Below are 20323 nucleotides of genomic sequence, written 5' to 3' on the forward strand. Positions count from 1 at the left end.
AATGATGAGACTTTGCTTGTACTTATAAATGATCACCAGCCCCTTCCATAACCCATGTGGGATAACCCCAACAATCTCCTCTTCACACATCGGACTTTGGTAGGAGCAGCAATAACTCTTTCCGAGTGACTATTGGGTCTAGATTTATTTGTAACCTAGACTATGATACCAGTGTTGGATAGTCTTAGGCTTCTCTCATCGCAGAATCTAGCTTAAAGGGTGAGACCTTTCTCCATATTTGACCACCAATCTCTTTCACAACCGATGTAGGACAACCCCAACATCAAACTCCTGCACTCGAGCAAACTCCTTGCCTGTCTCTCCGAGCTTTCTTCATTGATACATTCCCCAACACCTTAGGCTAGACTCAAAATAAACTAACTAGGTAAGTCTTTTCCATACCAATGATACAAATTAACTAGAGTCAAAATGAAACATCATATAAAAGATTATCTCAACTAATTGATTCCATTTACTCGCTTAAGACTTGTGTCGTGATCTCGCGAGCGCAAATCGAGAGGATTCGAGATCTCGAACACACCATTATAAAGATTCCTCATAATCAATCATTGGCTATTCTAAACATAGCCAAAGATTAATGAAAGACCACTTTAAACATGTAACTTTCTCCATCAAAGAAATCCCCCTAAATTCCAAGCCAATCATCTTTAAAGCACGAGGGTTCAAATGACCGCTAATATCGAGTGGCCACAATCGAACGATTTGCGCTAGCTTGTCCCACGTTACCTTCGTTTCTCTATAGCAAAACATGATGCATCCAAAGATCAAAGCAGGCAAAAGGAGAAGTTCATCAGCCCACTGCTTCTTGAAAACTATTAATCACCCATAATGTTGGCAATGTGGAGGAAAAAAAGGAATCCTCCATAGAAACAAATACATGGACACCAAATTGGGGTTGACTAACGGGTATTAGAAATTTGGTTTTGTCAATGATTTAATTGATTGATTAAGGTAATTGGGTATTGGGATTCAACATGTTATGTGCTTTTTCCCCTGCTAATTGGTCTGGGCGAGGTGATTGGGGCCCTCACTTGGTTTAGGCTAGGACTGCGCACCCACAGCTGGCGACACTCGCACCCCTAAGTCCAGAAAAAAAATTAAAGAAAAAAGCATAAAAAATTAAATAATAATAAAATACTATTAATGAAAAGTCCACGTCGGCATCATACGGTCAAAGTTGGCCGGATGAACTGAATTGGCATAAATACAAAAAGGTATAAGATTGAATTGACAATAAAAAAAGTCTAAGACTGAATCGACACAATTGCAATAAATTAAGAACTTTTTTTGGTTATTCTCTTTCGCTTATTCTCTTTCGCTTTTTGTGTTGTAAACTTAATCCGAATGTCAACGCATGCATATGAAATAGCGCTCTTTTATAAATATTTAAACATTAAATCATACCTTTGGTCTAGGAATTGAAATGGAACTATTGGGCATCGTAATTACCTATGTCCGTACGACAGTCATCGTCCCCGGAGCGCTATAAATAGGGAGCCCAGTCTGTGATGGATTCTTGCGCAGATCGAGCTTGGAAGCAAAAGGAGAAAGAGGTAAGTAAGCCTCTCTTCGGATCTCAATCCCTCTCTCCTCGCGCGCACATAAAACGACACGAGAAACAACTATTAAGGTTGTCGTTTTTGTTTGTCAATCACACAGTCATACACAATAGCTTCTGCTTCTGCACTGAGCCATAGAAGAAGCAAAAAAGACACCAAGTTCGGCCACGATCTCTTCTTTCCCATCAAGAATTTCCGATTTCAACCCGTTTTTTTTTTCTTGATTTCTTCGCCCTATTTTCATCAGAAAATAAGCAGCCGCAGATTGGGAAAATACTTTTCGTCTCCACTGGTCGCCGCGTCTGGTTGTAAAGGTAAAGTTTTGTGGTCCTGTACGGTACAGTCCTAGGAAATTCGATCTTTCTTCTCTTTCTTCCTTTGTTGGAAATGTCCGTGAAAGAAAACTAACGTTTTCGTTAATGATGTCGGGGTTTCTGTCATCTCTTTGCAGTTCCGTACAACATGACATCCGTGTCAACCGTGGCCTGCAAGCAAGCCCAGGTCCAGCCACTCATGAATTTCCGAGGTGGACTCAACATGGAGAGCTTCCACCGCCGGAGAGACAAGGTTGTGTTCGTCGTGGGGGCGACCGGGACGGGCAAGTCCCGGCTTGCCATCGACCTGGCAGTCCGGTTCAGAGGTGAGGTCGTGAACTCGGACAAAATCCAAGTTTACAAAGGCCTTGATGTCGTCGCCAACAAGGTCACCGAGGAGGAGTGTCGGGGCGTTCCCCACCACTTGCTAGGGATCGCAGCGCCGGACTCGGAGTTCACGGCCCTTGATTTCCGGCGCCATGCATTGGTCGCCATCGAGTCCATCCTCAAGCGGGGCCGGCTCCCCATAGTATCTGGTGGCTCGAACTCTTTCATCGACGCCCTCGTGAACGGCGGCCCTGAAGTCCAATCGAGGTACGACTGCTGCTTCTTCTGGGTGGACGTCTCTATGCCGGTGCTCCACTCCTTCGTGTCAAGGCGGGTCGACAAGATGGTGGAAGCCGGGCTGGTCGATGAGGTGAGGAGCGTGTACTGTCCGGGAGCGGACAACTCCAAGGGCATCAGGCGTGCGATCGGAGTGAGTGAAATGGAGCGGTACCTGAGTTCCGAAAACACGGTCGACGACAGGACCAGGACGAAGCTTTTGGAGGAAGCGGTCGAGAGAATCAAAGCGAACACATGCGCATTGGCTTGTCGCCAATTGGAGAAGATAGAGGGACTAAGGAGCAATTGGGATGGGGAGATGAACCGAATCGATGCCACGGAAGTGTTCTTAAAAGAGGGCAAAGAAGCGGATGAAGCTTGGGCTAGGCTTGTGGCGGGGCCATGCACTACCGTCTTGTACAAGTTCCTTTATGGTCAAGATCCTATAGCTGCTGTGCTCTCGACCGATACGTCTCATGATCTGACAAATGTTAATCCAATTTCGGTTTTTATTCGATAATAGCGGTTGCTGCAACAACCACTAGAGTATGACACAGCACGACATGCCAACACAGGTCTCAGGAACATGTTCTTTTCAGGTCTCATGGGTAGTGTGAGTCAATTTATTTTGTAATAGCAGATGTGTTGATGATAGAGGAGTTAAGTGTTATGTGAGGGTCGCTCCCTCGCCTTCTTGTTGAATATCAATATTTGAAGGAAAAGAATACCATGTAGGTTTATTACCCAATCCTTGCGATAACATTTTTATTCACTAAGCAGAATGTGAATTGATGTGACAGACATGTGTTGATTATATATAAGCTTATCTCGCGTGACCAACACCTTTAGAAGCATGAAGATTCCTGTTGTGGAGATAGGAGAATTCACTTATTGTGTATTTAGGCCTTTCGAAGTCGTTTCGAAGAGAACTAAGACGTTTGTCATTTGTCTAGTTTAGTAGGCTAAAGTACACTAAAAGTGTCAAAACTTATGTACATCGCTCACTTTAGTATCAAAACTTCCAAAACAATCACTTAAGTGCCAACTTCTTCTAAAAACGATCACTTTAGTGTTAACTCCAATTTGAGCTAGCGTGACTTGTCAGAAATCCGACACGTGTTATTTTTTTTTATAATATTTGAGCTGATGTGTCTCGGTGAAGTTGACAGTGAAGTGATCGTTTTTTTTTTAAATTAACACTTAAATGATCATTTTTAAAAAAAATTGGCACTTAAGTGATTGTTTTGAAAATTTTTGCACTCAAGTGATCGTTTTTAAAAAAAAATTGGCACTTGAGTGATCGTTTTGAAAATTTTAAAATTAAAGAGAGCGACGTGCACAAGTTTTAGCACTTATAGTATATTTAAGCCAGGTTAGTATGATTTTATGGTATGCGGACGATATACCTCCAGCTAAAAAAGTGGACTTTAGTGCATGGTGAAGACATAGTTGAGGAGTTACTTCAAGTCCAAAGTCCTCGCAAACACCATTACCACCATAACTTAGGAACAAATTTCTCAGTGTGTTGTGTTTCTCTAATTACTATTTTAATCAAACATTTTTGTTGAAAATATTTCTTGAGTTTGAGCCCTAAAAAACGAAACCTTTCTAATCCAAGTAGGTTTCCTATTTGGAATAGGTTTCCTACTTGAATAGTCTCTTGTTGGAGAAGGTTTCCAAAAAGTAGTTTTCCTATTTTGGATCCGATTCACGTTGATACATTAGAAGTGTCTTCATTGTGAAGAGTATTCAAGAGTCGACTTTTTGTGGATTACACCCTGAAATAATAGAGTGGTCAAACAAGTTAAATCTTGAGGCAAGATTTGTGTAATTTTTTATAAAACTGAAAGGTTATTTTGTGAAGAATTGTGGGGCTAAACACTATTTGAATTATTGGATGGAATTTGACGATTGGAAACACCGAGAGTGCTTGAGTAACTCGAGTGTGATTGGAACCCAATGCCATGACCATACCATATACGTGATTCCCGTGCCAAAGCCACTAGTGCTCAAGCCAAATCTATCATGGTCATGCCTATTTCCTTAGTAGTCGAGCCCAAGTCCATAATGGTTGGGCTCAAGTCCCTTAAGGCTGGGCCCAAGATCTAGTGCTCGTGCTTAGGTCCACGGAATTCGGGCTCGGGTACCCGACGGCTTTACCTAGGTATCCGACTCTCATGCCCCGGACGCTAGTATCTAGCCCGGGTCCATTAAGGCCAGGCTCAATTCCTCAATGGTTGGGTCCACAAAGGCCAAGCTTAGATCCCCCAGTGGCCTTGCCTATGTACCCGGTTCCGCGCTAAAGTCGGTAGCATGGGGTCTCGGCCGGTTCCACGATGGTTGGGCCCTTGCCCATAGAGGGCCGACCCAGTTCTTCAATGGCCAGGTCTATAGAGGCCGAGCTTAGATCCCCAATGGCCTTGCCTGCGCGTTCCTAAGTTCATGAAGGCCGTGCCTAGGTCTCAATGCTTGTGCTTGGGTCCCTAGCAGCCATACCCGAGTACTTGGCTCCTTGCCCAAGTCACAAACGCCCAACCCGAGTTCATTTAGGCTAGACCTAGTTCCTCGGTGGTTCAAGCTCGAGTCCTAAGGGGCTAGGCCCAAGTCCCTCGAGGCGAAGGTCGAACCAAAGACCTAGTGCTCGTGCCCGAGTCCATAGATGTTGGTCCCGTGTCCCCGAGACCGGGCTTGATACTTCAATGATCGTGCTCTAGTCACGGATGTTTTACTTGGGCCCTCAAGGTTTGGGCTAGAACCTAGATGCTCGTGTCGGGTCCCTTGAGGCCTGTTGTAAAGCCTATTTTATTTAAGAAAAAGACTTTTGCACACATCAAGAATCGAAGCATGGTCTTCAATATGAACAAACAGCATAAGCTCTTGACAAATATATGCTTGGTAATGAAATGATGCAACTTAAATTGTGTATTGTAATAATTTGACTTTTTACCCAAAAACACAAAATGAATCGGCTCTAAGGTAGAAACGAAAGCCGAAACCAGCTCCGGTTCTAAACTCTCTTTGTTCTTATCCCGTTAACATAATGCTCGGCCATGTCTTCTTGTTGCTCATTTGCCACGCAAAGTCCTATGCCACGACCCAACTCAAGCATATGAGTTTCCTCATCGACTCGGCGGGCCGGTCCATCCGCTCATTCTTTAGATGCCACAAATTAAGGAGAAAAATTGCTAAAAGTTGGAGCTTGAGTTAGATCGAATATGGGTTGGGTCTAGAGTTAGGCTAAATATGGGTTTGGTTTAGATCAAATTAGGTCTAGATCGCAAAAATCGTATTGTATAAAAATGGTTTAATATGGGTTAAATGACTCGATTCCGACTCAAACCCGATTCAAGCCACCTGTTGATGGGCGTAACACTATATTATCCGAAAATCATTTGATTCTAAAGATTCCATTAATATCTATGTTATTTTTTTTTTGGCCAATTCACTTGACCCTTACCTTTCATTCAACAAAAAGAGAAGATGGAATTTCTCCTAAATTAGGTAAAATTCTAAATAAGGGTTCGAAGTGTTATAATTTTCTTAAATAAGTGATGAAAGTGCATTTATTATTTAAAAAAGGGGCTTGACTAGGGGTATTTTTGTCATTTACATTTTCTGCATTTTTTCCTTTTTTTTCCTTTACTCTTTTCCCTTTTTGTTTCTTTTTCCTTTTTTACTTCCTTTTAGCCCGTAGGTGATCTCGGGTGATGGTCGGCCGTCGGCTAAAAGGAGAGGACAAAAAAGGGAAAAAAATCAGAAAATATAAATGACGAAGATACTCTTGATCAAATCCTTCTTTAAAGTAATGAGAGCACTTGAGGCTTTTATTTGAAATAAAGTCTATTTCAAACTTTTATTTGAAAAAAAATACGTCCCTTCATGCTCTTATTTCAAAATTTTCCCCCAAATTACTAAAAGAAGAGAACAATTTGTGTTGGTGGGCCCAAAGAATCAATTATTGTTCGTAATTGGTCATGTCCATGCCAAATGATTCCAAAAACATCATATTTGGTGGCTCCTTTATACCCACTTCACTTCAATCTCCATACACAAGAAAAGGCTCAAAGGTCTCATCCATGGACTCATCCCTTGGCCTCTTGTTTAAGCCTCACTTAATTTGACAAAAAAAAATGTTGGAATTATCAGTCAAAATCAGCTTTAAGGCTTTGCATCTTTCACGAACTTGAAAAGATCCATGGCAATCATTTTCTAAAGCTTCCATGACCCTTTGTCCGCAATCATCAGCGGACAAGAATATGGGTGTTCATCTGGCACGTGTGTTTGTCCCTTTCCTCTTTTTAACTCCTATTCATTTTTGCTTCCTTTTCCATGTTGTTTTGCTTCTAGATGCATAATGTGCTTCGTGTGTGATTCAAAAGAGCGATCGGTCCAATCTCGTCCCATGCGAGACAAGGACAGCACAAAGAAAACAGACGATCATAATGCTTCACAGAATAAATCCCTTTTTTGAGTTATATCTGCTGGATTTCCAGTGCGAGAGTCGATGCATCTTACTTTATTTCTTTTGTTTTTTTTTTTTTTGCCCTTTTGAGATACTTAATCGTTTGGTTCCTGAATTATCAAGCGTTTTTCAGTCCCATCCTAGAATTTTTGTTTGACTTGCTTAGGGTTTTTGTCTTTGAACATCATTGTTGTGACTGAGGGCTTGACAAGATAGGGTAAGGAAAAGAATGGAATCCGAAAGAAGGGGGGGAGGAAGGGGAAGGGATCTGGACAGCGGCACACTTCGATGACCTGCTCCACGCGAAAGTCCATCAGAATCAAATCAATGCGTTTTTCATGAGTCGGCCGCCGCCACCGCCGCAAGTACTCCGTTGTCCTAGTTAAGCGAACCTTACCCGAAGCACCTGGCTTGTAACAAAAGACGAGCTGCGAATGAATGGCGAGACACCTCCTCTGTATCCAGTTTTTGAATGGCGATGTTCGTTTAAATAGCAATCATCTACTCCCCAACCTTAATGAAATAAATGGCCATTCCCAATCTACACTATTCTCCCTTATTTCATATTTTATTACCTACACACACACACATATATATATGTGTGTGTGTGTGTGTTTGTAGGCATACGTGACGTGCGTGTTATTCTCTTTATTTTTTGGCGGCCATCTTCTCTAATATCGCTAGAAATGGATGGTCTATTGGTGTTGGGAAAATTCCTAAAAAGTCATAACCTTATTGTGATCGTGTCAATTCAATTTTAAACGTTTTGCATTCGTGCCAATTCGGTGACACGGCCAATTTTGGCAGGAAATTGTTGATGTGACTAATTTTTAATAGTATTTTCGGATATTTTAGAATTTTTTGCTTTTCTATTTATCTTTTATCTTTTTTTCCTTTTTCATTTTTTTTTTTTTTTTCTTCTCTTCCTCCTCCAGCTGGTCGCCAAGCTTGGTGACTTGCCGGAGGCGAGGGCCGGCAAAGCTTGTCCCTAGAAAGTGTGACCTTGCCCGGCGACGGTGAGGTTGCACCTTGCCAAATCCGGGCGAGCTTCGCCATCCCTTGCCTATGGCCGGTTGCCAAGCTCAACAGCTAGCTGGAGGAAGAAGAAGAAAAAAAGATAAAGAAAAAAAATTCAAAAATTCAAAAAATATTAAAATATAACTAAAATTTGCCACGTCAACGCCGGTCGTGCCACGTCAACAATGTTCGGTCAAAATTGATTGGAAGGACTGAATTGGCTAAAAAAATGTTTAGGATTAAATTGGCACAATTGTAATAGGTTTTGAATTTTTTTAGTAATTTTCTCGTGAGGTCAAAGCCCCGCCGAGGGCTCCCATTGCCGGATCGGGCGAGCATGGATCCCTCATTGAGGCTCGCCTTCGCCCGGACAAGGCCAACTAGTGCTCTTGGTGATGGTTGGTGGCCTGCCATTGCCCGTGGCTGGTCATCGGCCACCGGCAAAAAGAAGAAGGAAAGGGAAAAAAACGCAAGAAAGAAAAAATATATATAATTGAAGTATTATTAAAAATTGTCCACGTCGATCGGCCATGCCACGTAAAATGATTGGTATCTATGTTAGTGAATTACGGCTAAAATTAACTGTATGGACTCAATTGATAAGTGTGAAAAAGTTTAGAACTTAATTGACAAAATTGAAAGGTTTAGGAATGAATTGACAAAAATACAATAGGTTTACGATTTTTAGACAATTTTCACTAGAGGTGTCAATATGGGTTAAAAACCCATATCTTAACTCATATTCAATAGAATGAGTCAAATATCGGTTAGTAGAGCCTAAGTATATGCGGATTGTAAACGGGTTTGTCCATTTAGCTAAACAAACCCGACCCATTTACCATTCACTTTGCTCGTAAAATTTATCAGTTTATGTCTTTTTGATTTTTTCTTTTGTGAAAGAAAGAAAATTTAAAAATAAAATATAAAATTATTCACAGAAATAGAACGTCTCTCTCTCTCGGCAACGTCCCTTTTATCGCCCCCAAAAAACTGTAGCCGGGCCTCCTCTTTTCTTAGACTCCCACCGACGAAGCATGTTTACTCGTTCGTCCGTCCATTCCTTCTCAAAAAACAAAAGCTCCAAAAATCACATCAACGTCTCATGCGTGTCCGTATTTCTCATCCGTGCGCCACTGTTTGGCAGCTCTAGTTCCCAGGTGATAATCTCTTTTGTCCGTGTGCCGCCGTCCGCCACGACCGCCGATCGCGGTCTCCGTCTCCAGCCGCCGGATCTCGAAGTGTCAAAAAGGAAAAGAAAATACAAATTTACTATTTTTTATTTTTATATAAAATAATTTAAAAAACTATACAAAAAAATTCACTAAAAGTGTATTGCACAAATGTATTTTAACAATATCATTTTTTTAACAAATTATTAGAAACAAGTATTTCATGATTTGGTTAAGTATAGAAATGTTTAAGTAATACAGATAAAGTCGAGTATGGATTGAGTCGGATACGGATCGTTAAGTTTGTACTGTATAAAAATGGATTAAATTGTTCAACATAGATTGAACCATTTTTGATCCGACACAAATCCGACTTGATCCACTGGTTTAGCACGCGCAAGTCATCAGTTCTTGTACCAAGTGTTCTTGGTCAACACCATTTTCAATCAAGATTACGAAACCAGACAGGACAAAGCAATCTGTTTCGTTCCCCTCTTGGCTCCGTTAGGACTGAATTATTATCCCAGGGAGCTCAAGAACCCGCAACTTGATAAGGTTGACTGTGACGCATGCATTCAAGCCTCGCGTTCATCAGATCAGTCGCGTTGATCAATCTTCTGTATACTTCGAGTTTGGAGACGACAACATAAGAATCAAACGGATGCAACCATCAATCACTGTATCGCAAGTGCTACGAACGACGTCGTTGTACACGTGAACCTGTGTTATGCTGTCCTGACATGATCGCTGACCATATCATCTTGTCCAGTCCACTACGATGGAAAGTTACAGGACATCATTTGCTCTCTCGGTTCAATGATTTGTGCACGTAAACGTTACGAGAGACGCGGAGTTGGTCAATGGCTATTTTGATTTCGATCACATTGTTCTTTCCCCCCGCTTATTTTCGTGGAAGCAGATGATCTTTACCATAATCCCCTTCTGTCTTCATGCCTCGTTCAACGAATGGCCTTTGGTCAAGATTCTAGGGTTTGCTTTGATTCGTATGTTTTCGTCTCGATCTATCATGTTCTTCTGTAGATCGGGTCGCAAGTCGATATCAAATCATATTTTGGCCTTTTCTTACTAACATGAACGCTTTACTTCACTTGTAGATAAGAACAAGATAGGACGACGAATAGGTCTCGTAGATTTGGCATTGCTCGGACAATCATAAGATATGAGTTTAGGGATCTTTTGTCTCTCCGGTGTTTGTGGAGGTAAGGGAAGTACTAAGAATGATTGATACACAGTGACTTTCTATCAGTAAAAAGGATGAGGACGGCCGATCAACGCTAGTGACACCTGTTGTCATCAATGGGTCAATGAATCAATAAAAGTGAGCAAACGACACACGTCTCTTTGACTCATATATCTCTTGAATTCATGAATCTTTTTAATTAATGTATCTCTTGAATTCATGAATCTTTCTAATCGATGAATTTCTTAAATTCATGTATCTCTTGAGTACATGAATTTCCTAACTTTACGAATGAGCTGATCTATTCTTTATTCCATACATTCAAACAAGATTCAAAGGAGAAATACCTCTCATCTTTTCACTTTAATAGATTTCGAGAAGTGCTCGACAGAGTCCTATTTACATACTGCTAATTTAAATGGGTTTGAGATGTTGTATATTGGGAGACATAGTTCATGAAGCTGCGCAACACCGTTGACAAGAACTAATCGCCTTAAGGAGATTCGGTTAGCGATACCTCACTTCCTGTGTAATCTTATTACAATTTTATAGCAATTTGATTTGTAATTGTATCATCGTTTGCTGATTGACTTGATCATTATTGAAGTTGTCATCGCCTTCTCCAAGTTGTTATTTTTCTAGTTACAAAAAATAGTGTTATGTATTTTTTTTTTTCAATATGCTAACGTGTGGGTAATATTCCAACAACACCCTCTAGGCATTATTGTTAAGATCAAATATTTCGTCACGGAATGTTCACATTGATACACGAGTATGTCGTAATTTTTTATAGACTATATTTTCCTCCACTCCTAGTTGGAAAATACTTTATCCGTGTGGACACATGTCACCCGAGGTAAAAGTTTTGAAAAAAAGAATGAGTGGCGGGGCAGAGATTGGAAAAATTATCAAAAACGTTTTAAGCCTATTGCAATTGTGTCAATTCAGTTATAAAATATATTTTTTTTTTTGCAAATTGAGTCATAAACCTTTTGCATTTATGTCAATTCGGTCCATCTAGCCAACTTTGCTCGATGACACCGACGTGGACATTTTTAACTAATATAATATTTTTTGAGTTATATTTTTTTTATTCTCCTTTTTCCTCCAGCCGTGGGCCTAGCGGGGTCGGCCTTGCTCGACCATGGTTGAGCCTCGTCATAGTAGGGCGAGGTCGACCTCTCCAACCATTAGTGAAGCGAGGGTGAGCTTGGTGTCGCCGGATATGGTGAGGCCCTCGCCTCCGGTCGGCTGTTATTTTGGTGATCGGTTGGAGAAATTAGGAGAAGAAAAAGAAAGAAAGGAAGAAAATAAATAAAATAAATAAAAATTTTGAAAAATATTAAAAAATTTGACATCAGCATGACGTCCACGTCGGCGCTAACTCGATGGACCGAACCGACACAAATAAAAAAGATTTAAGACTTCATTGACAAAAAAAAAAAAGTTTAGGATTAAATTGGTACAATTACAATAGGTTCGGGACTTTTTCGATAATTTTCCCTCAAAGATGAGATACTAGTCATCGTGCGGTTGAGCGATTCCCACAAAGAAGGAGAGCGGGCAGAGGAGACAAAGGAGAGAGAAGGAAGGAGAAACTGCGAGGGCTTTGTTCTCATTGTGCTTTATTCATATGGAAGGACATTGTCATGGGAAAATCACTAAAAAAGTCTAAAACTTATTGTAATTGTGTCAATTCAGTCATAAACTTTTTTTGGCCAATTGAGTTCTAAATACGTTTCTTTTTTTTTTTTTTTCATTCTTCCTCCAATTGAATGTTGAATTGATGATAAACCAAAGGCGAGGGCCTCGCCGGATCTAGTGAGGTTGAGCTCGCCCTCGTTTCGCTAGTGGTTGGAGAGGCCGACCTAGCCCAGCCATGGTGAGGTTGAGCTTACCCGGCGTCAAGGAGGCCAACCCCGCTAGTGGGCGGCAAGGTCGACCTTGCCAACCCTCGCCCCTAGCTGGTCGCTAGAGAAGGAGAAGATAAAAAATAGATAATTTGAAAAAATATTAAATTTTAATAAAAATTATCCATGTCGGCACCGGCATCCATGTTAGCGCGGGCATCTACAATTACTCAAGCAAACAATGCAAGAAGCAATCGTGGGTAAGGGCCCGTCACGTATTGAGCTAGAATGTATTTTTGGGTTCAAAACCATCTTGGGCCAAGGTTAGGCGGGTTGCCTAAGAAACTGTGTTTTTTTTCTAGCTCTTGGGCAATTCCTGACCAGGGGGCTTTACAAATTTCGTACAGACCTGCCTAGTCCACTCATTTGTTCGCCCCCAATCAGCCTTGCTTGGCAAGTTACACTGAAAAATCATTTGCATCTGTTCTTATTTCACATTATTCAAACAGTTGGTCACGGAACCCAATCAACTAATATAATTAGATAAGATTAAAAAGCTTTGTCCATGCAATCATCACTAAGAAAATTATGGACCCCAATTTATGAGCTCTTGAAATAGATACTAGATGCTACGTATAAACAGATTCATGCTGTAATCCCAAGATACATCAGGCATTTTTTTAGGCAATTTCGCTGTTCCGACGAGGCCGATGTGAAAGATTTGTACGTAATCAATTCTGGCTCCTCTAAATTTTAAATTGACTAATTAGGAACAAACGTGGGGGAAAGGGTCCATATAACGTTGGGTAAATTGGAAAATCTAATCCCCAAAAGTGCATCGATTACCTGCTACCATATCTTCGTTGAAGGAATGTCTGATTACCTGGATTTTGGAAACTGATGGTATGACATTGAGTTGTTGATTAACTTGGTTAATGGGCAATGCGCTATATTAGATGAGAAGAGAAGGAGCAAAGAAGGTAACAAAACCCTTGAGCTTGTAAGTAGATCCCTAGATGTCCAGAAACATACATAATACTTACTTTCATCAATCAGTGTCAATTCGGTTTCAAATCTTTCAATTATTTCAATTTAGTCAGAAATCTTTTCACGTTTTGCCAATCGAGAGTCCATCTAGCTAATTTTGGCCCGAAATTATTGACGTGGATGCCGGCCATCCTACATGGCAAGGCAAGTACTAACATGGACAAATTTTTTAATTTTTAAAATATTTTTTTAAAATTTTTATTAGTTTTTTCTTTTCTAATTTCTTTTCTTCTTTTAATCACTATGACTGGCGAGGGTTTTCGGAGCTCGGCGGTCACTAGATGAGACCCTCGCCGGCCGACGAGGATCACGACCATCGCAGCTGCGTGCAAGGTTGCCTTGCATGAATCTAGGCGAGGCCAACCTCACCATGGTGTCGCTAGCCGTAGATGAGGCTGCCTTCGCCCGAGTCTGCGATGGCCTTGCCCAATGGTTGGTGAACACCAAGGACCCTCATTGGCCACAGTGAAAAACAAAGAAGAAACAGAGAAGAAAAAAATAATTGAAAAATATTTAAAAATTTTAAAAATTATTTACGTTAGCGTCAACCGTGCCACGTGGAACGGCTGACATCCATGTCAATGATTTCTAACTAAAATTGGCGAGAGGTAAAGTGCGAATATGTTTACCAATAAATTGACACAAATAAAAGGTTTATGATTAAATTGGCACAAATGCAATATGTTTTAGGACTTGAGCTCAACTAGCTTGATTTTTTAGATCCGACTTGTCTCGAATAGGAAGAGTTAAGGCTCCTACCCAAGCTTGGCGCCTCAACTCAACCTCTAAGATTACGACAAATTTGAAAGATGGTCTTGTTTATCCGTTTGTTATTTGTGTATGTAAGTACATACTAGAACATGTAAACTCTCAACCGCCCGAATTAGATAGGCAAGTTATTCGAGTTGCAGTTCAAGCTCGACGAAGCAAGTACTCGGAAAAATCGACCTATTTGTTTTTTTTTTTTTGGATGTGCAACCACGAACTAGTACCTTCATATGGGAAAACCAAAGAGGAGCCCAAACCTCAAAATCGTCAACTCGCCTAGCCGGACCCACCTTAATTCGGAAACTTAAGGTAATGAGCTATGCCCTATCTAACCATGAGCAAATTCCGTTGTCTATATAACCAAAGTTTTCTCAATAGCAATAACGATCAGCTCAGCCTCAAGAAACTATGGGGTTTCGATATGCACGTGCATGCTATTGAGATATGATTCATACTTCCCATCAACGGGATGACACGGGGGTGAAGCTCCTAGTGAGCAGGTGGGGTTTCGAGGGGCGTCCTAGCAGGTTTGGCGGGGGGCAGTGCCCTTGGGACTTTAGATGGCTTTTATAGTTTAGACTCGTATTTTGTTAGTAGTTTGAGTTTAAGCTCATGAATAGCAACTGAGTGACCTATATATAATCTCTTTTTCTTGTAATTGAGAGTTGTAACAGATATATGAGAGGTGCTAATTATTGTAAAATCATATGTTGGATGTAGCCCTAGTTTATGGGTGAATTAGGATAAATCTTGTATCTAGATTTCTTTTTTCTCACATTTACTCTCTATTTCGTTATATTTGTGCGCCGCTTAATCCTAACATACTCTCTATTTCATTGTATTTGTGCACCTAATCCTAATATATGCAAGTAAATAAACGACTAACCAAGTAAATAAACGACTAACCAAGCCCTTTCTTTGCATCTTGGCGAGGCCTTCACATTTCCTTCTATCGGCCAGCCAAGAAAGTGGAAGTTGGAGTTGAAGTGGCGGATTCACAAAAGACCATCCACCTCCACAAGATACTTTTGACATGAGAGAGAGAGAGAGAGAGAGAGAGAGAGAGAGAGAGAGATCATGCTTTGGGGAGGACAAGGTCACTCAGGTCTTCATGTATATCAAAGAACCACATCAACAGTACAAGAAGTTAAGATTGTTTGTGCCAACAGAGAAGCATAGAGATGCAAACCCTCATAATGTACAACTTCCCTCTCTATTGCCTCACCGTTCTCTTCAACTTCGCGTACACCCTTCTTGATCTCCCCATGACCATTCCAAGCATCCATCTCAAGAAACACAAATTCGTTGCGTCTGTATATATAAACCCACGTGTGTGTGCTTGTGTCTCCCCCTTTTGGACCAAGCATAGACATATTAGAATATCAGTGAGTCCTCCCTTGGGTCCACTTGCACCCTTCATGACTAGCTTGTTTCACGTGCGCTTGCTGTCTTTCCATCGCCTTCAATCATCAATCCGCTCATCATCACTCGTTACAAAAGGTTACCCTGCTCTTGATTTTCCTTTGAATGTCTCGAAGAGATGCTTGACGCGAGTTTTGGTTTGAACATGTTTTCAGATCCTTCCTTAGCTTTGGACCAACTTAAACACGTTCCACAATTAATTTGGAATGTGTTAGTCGACTCCCTATCGACATTCGAGTTCCTGATACCATGTTGTCGGATCCGTATTTAGGTATGTATACACAATACGTACACAGATACACTCTCATCCTATTCATCCCCATATCTAACTTTCTTCTCTCATTGGGCAACATCCTTCTTGTCCTTCCCTCCAAGCAGAGAAACAGGTGGTTCTCTTATCTAAAGACATAGAGTACCAGCATCTTTTGACTTTGGCAAGTCATCTCACCTCAGCATTTTTATGTGATGTCGTTGAAAGCGGATAGTTTCTCGGTCGCGAGAGGCCCATTCTCACTTTGCACCAAGGAAAGAGAACGCCGAATCGGTTTCATCCCATGCAAGGAGCAAGGAGATATTTAAGAGGGTCCACAAAACTTTTTCCTATCACGTCCAGTTGCCATGCTAAAGAATGGCAAGAAGAGCAAGGGGTCCTCAAACCTTATCTTAAACATACCCCCCACTATCGCATCAACTAAAGCCACATTAACTAGATAATGTCCAGCTAACGGAAGGGTCCTACAATCGGTGGCAATTGATGGCCAAGAGGAGCTTCTGGCCCAGCTAGGAGCGACCTAAGGCCAGATTGTTAGAATACACAAGCAAGTTGTGTTACAGAAATCCTATGTTAGAGAACTGGTGTGGTGCAGAGCAGTTATTATATTCTAATTTGCCCATAACTCATTAGCTTAAGCTTTTGAGTGAACATAGATTCCACTTGATATGTTAACAGACTCGGATTTGGGCTCCTCTTAATTAAAGATATTGGACTTTTGTTACGCTCTCCTAACACAGATCTTCTCCGATCACTGTAAATGGTTCACAATGCATCTAACTATCCATAGGCAATTGAGTCATCACCCAACGTAACAGGGGATATACGTGCATGACGGTACAAATTGCGAGACAAAGAGATTGAAGGGACTTGCACGAGACAATCTGTCTCTACGAATTTTGAGTGATGTATTGCGCCTTACTGAGAGGAGGACAAGAAATCTTTCATTGGGTCTCTTCTTCTTCTAACGCACCATGTTCGTCCGATCTGATTCTGAGGGACAGAAGCGATATCATCTTGTGGAGTTGAGAGTTTGCAGATGTCAGCAACAATATCTCACAATAATTGGGGATTAAATTTGTGCGAGCTTCAACATATAACTTATGTAGCGTTCCATATTTGATATTGCTATCGGTTTCACCTAGAGGAGGGTGAACAGGTGATTCCAAAGACCTCGTTTAAAAGAATATGTTATGCTTTACTGCTCAGTTACCTAAGGTTTTAGCCTTTCAAACGTGGGGGATTGCAGAACATCTTATGAAAGGATATGCCTTTGACTAACAACCATAATAACCATCCATACGAATTATCACCATTAAGTGCCAGCATCCGTGCAAACAATTTATTTCTTGGATAAACCTTCTGATTCTGATCATTGTCCATCAATGATGCAAACTGAAGTTGCATCCTTTTTCAGGATAAACAGTGACGCCAAATTGGCAGTTTAGGTCTCCAACTCGCTTGCACTGTCGGCCATTTCGTGATTCTGTCAAGTGAAAATAATAGAAGATTTTCGTGAATTGTTCAACCGTATTGGTCCCTGTAGAAAGGAAAATTGTATATTGTATTATTCATTGCCCTTTTATACCTCTAACACTCCCCCTCAAGCTGGAGCATATATATTAGTCATGCTCAACTTGTGACAAATATATTCTATCCTCCCATCACCAAAGGTTTAGTAAAGGTGTCTACAACTTGTTCACTAATCCTAATACAACTGGGAAGAATCATTCCTCTCTAGAGTTTCTCTCAAATAAAATGACAGTCAACGTCAATGTGTTTTGTTCTCTTATGAAACATAGGATTGGAAGCTATATATATTGCTGCCTTATTGTCACACCATAGAGACATAGGAGCTGAAGCTTTAAAGCCTAACTCAATCGATAGCTATTGTATCCACATTAGTTCACATGTCACTTGTACAATTGCTCTATATTCTGACTCAACACTGGACTGGGCAATAACACTCTGTTTCTTACTCTTCAATGACACCAAATTTCCTCCAACTAAGGTCCAAGAGACGGTAGTTGACCTCATATAATCTGGAGATCCTATCCAATCGGCATCAAAGAAACACTCAATTCTACTATGACCATGATTTTGGTAAACAGTTCTTTTCTTTGGAGCCTTCTTCAAGTACGTCAAAATTCGAATAATTCCATCCAAGTGAGATATATGAGGGGAAGACAGAAACTAGATTACCACACTGACTGGAAAGACAATGTACGATCGAGTAATTGTGAGATAATTCAGCTTACCAACCAGTTTTCTGTATCTCTCGGGATTATCAAGGGTTTCTCCTCCATCAGCAACCGGTTTAACTCTTTATTATAGAGGTGAATCAAGAGGCTTTGATCCCAGCATAATTGTCTCGGTGAACAAATCCAGGGCACACCTTTACGTGGATGTGCTACCTCAATTCCTAGGAAATGCTTCAACTTCCCCCAGTCCCTAGTTTGAAATTATTGCTGAAGGTAAAGTCTTAATGTAGCTATACCAGCCAAATCTCTCCGTTGATGATAATATCATCAACGTATACATTCAAGAACAGCTTGCCTACCTTTGACTATTTATAAAAGAAAGAGTGATCATTTCCACATCTAGACAGTCCAAACGAGAATAAAACCTCATAAAATCTTCCAAAGCTCGTGGGGTCTCTTTCAAACCATACAAGGACTTTTTCAAATTACAAACCAATCCACTAGACTCCCCCTAAGCAACAAATCCTGAAGGTTGCTCCACATATGCCTCCTTATTAAGAGTACCATGCAAGAAAGTGTTCTTTACATTAAGTTGAAACAAGGCTAGTTATATGTGGCAGCAAGAGAAATCAAAATACAAACATATGTAAAATTGGCAACAGGAGAAAAAGTATCTAGATAATCGACCCCATACGCATAAGCCTACACTTTTGCAATAAGTATTGCTTTTAAGCGAGCAAGAGAACCATTAGAATTGACTCACAATATATACCCATTGATAATGAGTAGCAGTTTTGCCGAAGGAAGAGGTACCAAGTCCCAAGTTTGATTAACTTGTAAGGCCTTTAATTCTTATTTTATAGCTATCCTCTAGCCATGTTTTTGTAATGCCTCACCTACAAACTTTGGGAGAGTATATTTATCTACAATGGTTAAAAAAAAAAATTGAAAAGAAGGAGATACATAAGAATATGAGATAGAGTTTGCAATAGAACGTTGAGTGCAAGTACGTGTACTTTTGCGATGAGCAATAGGAAGATCGAGATCAAATGTAAGAAGAGGGTTAACTAATGGCAGATTTGGAGTTGAAGATGTTAGGGAAAATCTTTATGATGTTTTGAAGATGACAAAATAATCAAAGGCTACTAATACATTTATTAGTTAAGTAAAACTAGGTGAAAGATGCATTAGCTATTATGCAGATATTGTCTTGACGGAAAATATGAAGGTTATGAGTTCTCTATCAATAATGAACAATGCATTGGATGTAAAGGTGTCTACAAGCTGGAGGGACTTAAATAGAAGGCGAGCTAGAGGGACCTAAATAGAAGGCGAACAAACCTAGAACGGAAAGTTTAGCAAAGCTTGGAAGGACCTTGATTAGGTGAACAATGAGGTAGAACCACGGTTGCCAATACGCTTGGAGGGACCAGAAGATGGAAACTCAAGATATTGCATCTGAAGGTTTAAATTTTGCATCTGAAGTTTGCACGAGCTCAAACGTTGGTGAGCTCGGACGTTGGCGAGCTTAGAAGGCGATGAGCTCATACTCCGAGGAGAGTCTCAAAAGCAAAGTTCAGATTCGGACGCGAACATTTTCACAATAGCTATTTTCACAATGGCTAGTGACCTGGCTGGAATTTCTTTCTTATAATAGACAAGCGTTCTTTCATAAATGAAGAACTCTACTTATGAAAAGCTAGATTTAGATTGTATGGGCGACCGAATCCTCAAAGATTCTGATTTCATTTCTCAACGGCTATGAAATCCTTATTATACGATCTCGTCTAAACATGAAGTTTGGCGAGTGATCCCTCCGAAGATTTTCCAATGGCTAGTGGAGATGAAGAAGTATAAAAGGAGACCAAGGCGTCGAAGAGCAAAGTGAAATCAAGAGTCGAAAATTTTAAAGTTCAAAGAGAGCTTCGATTCTATATAGTTGTCTCCCATGAACTTTCAATTGTAAATCTTTGAGAAGTGTTAGCTGTGTAATAGTAGTGCTTGGGTGTGTGATAGTGTGGTCTATCAGTTTTAGGTATAAGCAACACCATCTTTGGGTAGAAGCGCTTCGGGTAGAAGCAGTACATACTATGCTGTAACTTCAAGAAGATTAAAAGTGAAACCAGCCAGTAGGCTATTAGCGTGGAGAGTAGATGTAAGTTTGATCTAATCAAACCACTATAAACATCGTGTATAAATCTCTCTATCCCTTAACTTTTACTTACTGTATTTGAGAGTTTATTGCACACGTGTGAATTGAATATATTGTTGTTCATGCTCTGATTCTGACTTGGTTTTGAACTCATTTCTTTTAATTCTACATTATTTTAGCAAGTTCTTTGAAATCACCTATTCACCCCTCTCTAGGTGATAAGCTAGTACTAAAGAAGATGATGTAGTAGTGACGGGAGGAAAGGG

At 40.5% G+C, this 20323-nt stretch overlaps 2 protein-coding genes across 2 annotated transcripts in view; one reads left to right on the plus strand and one right to left on the minus strand.

The window, feature by feature from the left end:
* LOC115728660 (disease resistance protein L6-like) overlaps window positions 1-20323 on the minus strand; it is a 344958-nt gene that overhangs the window by 104209 nt on the left and 220426 nt on the right. The window lies entirely within an intron of this gene.
* Window positions 2007-3017, plus strand: LOC125313724 (adenylate isopentenyltransferase 5, chloroplastic-like). Its single transcript, XM_048273626.1, has one exon. It carries the CDS (start codon window positions 2043-2045, stop codon window positions 3015-3017), a length of 975 nt encoding a protein of 324 aa, XP_048129583.1. The 5' UTR covers window positions 2007-2042.

The sequence above is a fragment of the Rhodamnia argentea genome, chromosome 1, assembly GCF_020921035.1.
Source record: "Rhodamnia argentea isolate NSW1041297 chromosome 1, ASM2092103v1, whole genome shotgun sequence".
Lineage (NCBI taxonomy): Eukaryota > Viridiplantae > Streptophyta > Magnoliopsida > Myrtales > Myrtaceae > Rhodamnia > Rhodamnia argentea.